We start from the raw sequence: 3,423 nt of genomic DNA, 5'->3' as shown, positions 1-3,423 counted from the left end.
AAACTTGGTACAATCTACATCCCAATTGCGGTAATTAACTCTTTGTTGCGACCCTACCTACCTGTGTGTGTGTGTTGGTTTTATGATTACTTCTGCGTTGCCTTGTGGATTACGGCGACCACGTCCCACGCGCCCGGTGGGCACGGCGCCTGTGGCCTAACGCGGAAGCGGGAGGGGACAAAAGGAGGGAGGGAGGGAGAGCACCGTCGCCACGTGACCCCCGCCGTGACTGACTTCCTTCCCGCACTGGGCCGGTCGCTCCTCCCATATCCAAAACAAAAGAGAGAGGGGCCGCGTCGCTTTGGGCTCGTTCCTTCGCGATGGCGGCGGTGGCGGACGCGGCCACGGCCATGACCATCGACTTCCTCCGCGCGCGCCTCCTCTCCGAGCGCTCCGTCTCCCGCGCAGCCAAGGACCGCGCCGACCAGCTCGCCAACCGGGTACGTGACTTTCCCCCCCGCGCATTCTCGGTTCGCCATTGCTCCCGCCCGACTGACTGCTTGCTGCTGCTGCAGGTCGCGGAGCTGGAGGAGCAGCTCCGGTCGGTGACGGCCCAGCGGCGGGAGGCGGAGCGGGCCGCCGCGGAGGTGCTCGCCATCCTCGACTCCCAGGGCTTTTCCGACGCCGCAGATTCCGGCTCGGACGACGACGCCTGCGGCCCACCCGAGGCCCCCGACCACGGGACCGGCGGCCAGGCGCGCGGTGAGGCGGAGGACGCGCTGTCGGGCTCGGAGCTGGGAGGCCCGCCCCAGCCCGGGGGCCTCTCCTGGAAGGGCCGCGCCGCGAGCCCCGGCGCGGACAGGCGGCATCCGCATCTCAAAGCCAGGCAGCGGCATGGCCATGGCCACAGGAGGAGCTACTTTTACTTGCTCGCCGCGGATTCCTCGCCCAAGTACCAGCCGGGCCAGTCCTGCCGGAAGATCAGGAGAAAGGAGCCGAGGTCCTGCCACAGGACGACATTTGCTGAAGAAACTATTACTATGTGCTAATTCTTTGTTTGTGGCTGTGCATTGCCTTATCTAACATGCTCTGGTTATACCATTTCTGTAACAGATTGCACACTGAAGGTGGGGATGCCAAGGACAATGCTGCCGAGGGTCTCGAGGAGGACCAGGCAAAATCTGACTCTACTGTTTGCACGGATGAGAAGCTTGATTTGGACGGTGAGGTTGATCACGGCGGGCGAGGTTCTTGTGGTGATGGAAGGGTTGAGGATGACGGTGGGAGGTACGCAATGGAGGATGTGAAGGATGGGGAGATGGAGAGAGTCCTCGAGAATCATGCTGCGCTGATTGGGCAGTATGAGGCACAAGAAAATGCTCAGAGGGAGTGGGAGAAGAAATTTAATGGGAGCCGGGATTCAACTTCGGTACGTGCACTTACTTTAATTTGAGTATCAATCAAGAAAAATCACTAGATTATACAATGGTTATTGCGCTAGTACTTCTTCCCTTACAATAAGTATGCACAATGAACCATGTTGAAAGATTAACCTTGCATTTTGATGCCGTTTCGTAGGTATATATGATCCGTGTTAAGAATTTAAGATGGATTTGGTGGTTTCAAAAGTTGGTTGATCTAAGCAGTTGCAATTTACCGTGTTCCTCTTTTGTCAAACTTGCATATTGATCTGTTTTGGAATGATTTTTTTCTCCTAACATGAAGCACTTGTTGTCAATGTAAAACAAACAATTTTCTTTTGTTGTTTGACTTGTATGAACTTCTGCATTTCAACTCCCAGGATGATGTCGACCGAGACAGTAAGTTAAATCAGAATGAAAAGGCTTGTGAACAGAGGGGCAGAGCTGCTCAGATTATGGATAGAGAAGTAGTTGGTGAAGAGACACCGTCAAGGGATAAAGATCTCTCTGGAACCAACAGTCCTTCCGAATGTTTGTTGAATGTATCTGCCTTTGGCTTGTCCACAAATGCTCCAAACGTAAGTGTTATTGGGAAGTGCAAAGGATCTGATAATGATTTCGAGCGGGTTACTGCAGCAGTTGCTACACTTGATGAATTGCATTCCAGGAAGGATGAGTTAGTACATAAAATTTATACTGAAATTATTGAAGGGGGTGGGAGTAATCGTGGAAGATCAGCTTCTTCACCACAAAAAAGCCATAGTAGCAGCCCAACTGCAGGACACAATGAAGGTCAAGGAGATGGCAATTCAGACAATGGTTCAAGCTACCATGTGAATGCTTGCTCTTATGAGCACTACGGAACCACACCATCACCTGGAAGTCCTTTGAGTGATACCCCTAAAAGCAAAGTGTCTGAATGGAGCTCGTCATGCTTCCATAACCATATTGATAACCAGATTGACATGCAGCCATCCTCAAGTGATGATGTGGGAGGTGTTCTAGAGGCCCTTCAACGGGCCAAGATGTCCCTCAGGGAAAAGCTGAGCAGGGCAAGTCCACCCAGGCAAGACATGTTGGCACTACCAGCACCCGAGGATCACTACACAGATGATGATTCACAGGCCAATGATACAGAATTTTCACTTTGCATGTCACAACGACTTAGCCATGAAATATTGGCACTGCCAGTATCAGGAGAATACCTAAGCAGGATCAGTTGGCCAGGCGATGATGCAAAAATACCAGTTGGCCCTGCTGGCTTGTTCCGGTTGCCAACAGACTCGTTTCCCCAAAACGAGGTGTGCTCCGCTGATGGCTATGGCTCAAGGTTCAGTTTGGCATCAAGTCGGCAGACCGTCTTTTCAGGAAACCCTGCTAGTAATAGCATGTTAACTTCATCTCGTCCGCAGTATGGTTCTGGTTTCTCACCGGATCCGTATTACGATCTTCATAGTTCAATGTTACTGTCAATGCCTACAACAAGGAATGCTTCTTTCATCCCAGAAATTCTAAGATCTAGTGATGATTCGAGAAGGGGAATGTCTTCTGGTGATGCAGGCATGCTGTCCCAGTATGGTAATGCTTATGATTAGTAGCTGGAGTGTAGTAGTAATGTATGGTTAGAATCCCAAAATAGCTTTTGAGGTAGATGCTATCTGTTGCGTCAGTTCTTCGTGTGTCATGTTGTATTACTATCCAAGAATAAATTTTGTTTGTAAGCAGTGTAGGCTTCTGTCTTATGCCCTCACGAGGCAATACAAATTGGTACTGATAAGGATGCGTGCAATGTTTTATTGCTATCCAAGAATAGTAAAGTTGACATGGCAAAATTATCCTGTTTATGAAGTTTTTCCATAGTTGGTATACATGCAAACTGGGTGTAATAGAAACTAATCCGATCGCTCTCATGTATCCGCTGTCCATATTTCTCCCTACTTCACAACACAAATACATCATGTCAAGCAATGCTTTTCCCTCACATTCTTGGATTTTTGTTTTGTTTGCCATATGGATTACGAGACAAATTGATCATATTTTTGCAGGTGCACACGTTTTAGCA

General features: G+C 49.9%; 1 protein-coding gene across 1 annotated transcript; it reads left to right on the top strand.

The window, feature by feature from the left end:
* Nucleotides 1-232: 232 nt before the first annotated feature.
* Nucleotides 233-3,138, top strand: LOC123446077. Its single transcript, XM_045122831.1, has 4 exons — nucleotides 233-440; nucleotides 516-940; nucleotides 1,054-1,369; nucleotides 1,742-3,138. The coding sequence occupies exons 1-4, from the start codon at nucleotides 321-323 to the stop codon at nucleotides 2,954-2,956; spliced, it is 2,076 nt and encodes a 691-aa protein (XP_044978766.1). The 5' UTR covers nucleotides 233-320; the 3' UTR covers nucleotides 2,957-3,138.
* Nucleotides 3,139-3,423: the final 285 nt, after the last annotated feature.

The sequence above is a fragment of the Hordeum vulgare genome, chromosome 1H (assembly GCF_904849725.1).
Source record: "Hordeum vulgare subsp. vulgare chromosome 1H, MorexV3_pseudomolecules_assembly, whole genome shotgun sequence".
Classification (NCBI taxonomy): domain Eukaryota; kingdom Viridiplantae; phylum Streptophyta; class Magnoliopsida; order Poales; family Poaceae; genus Hordeum; species Hordeum vulgare.
The sequence above is the reverse complement of the archived record's forward strand: the minus strand, read 5'-3'. Positions and strand labels throughout refer to the sequence as shown.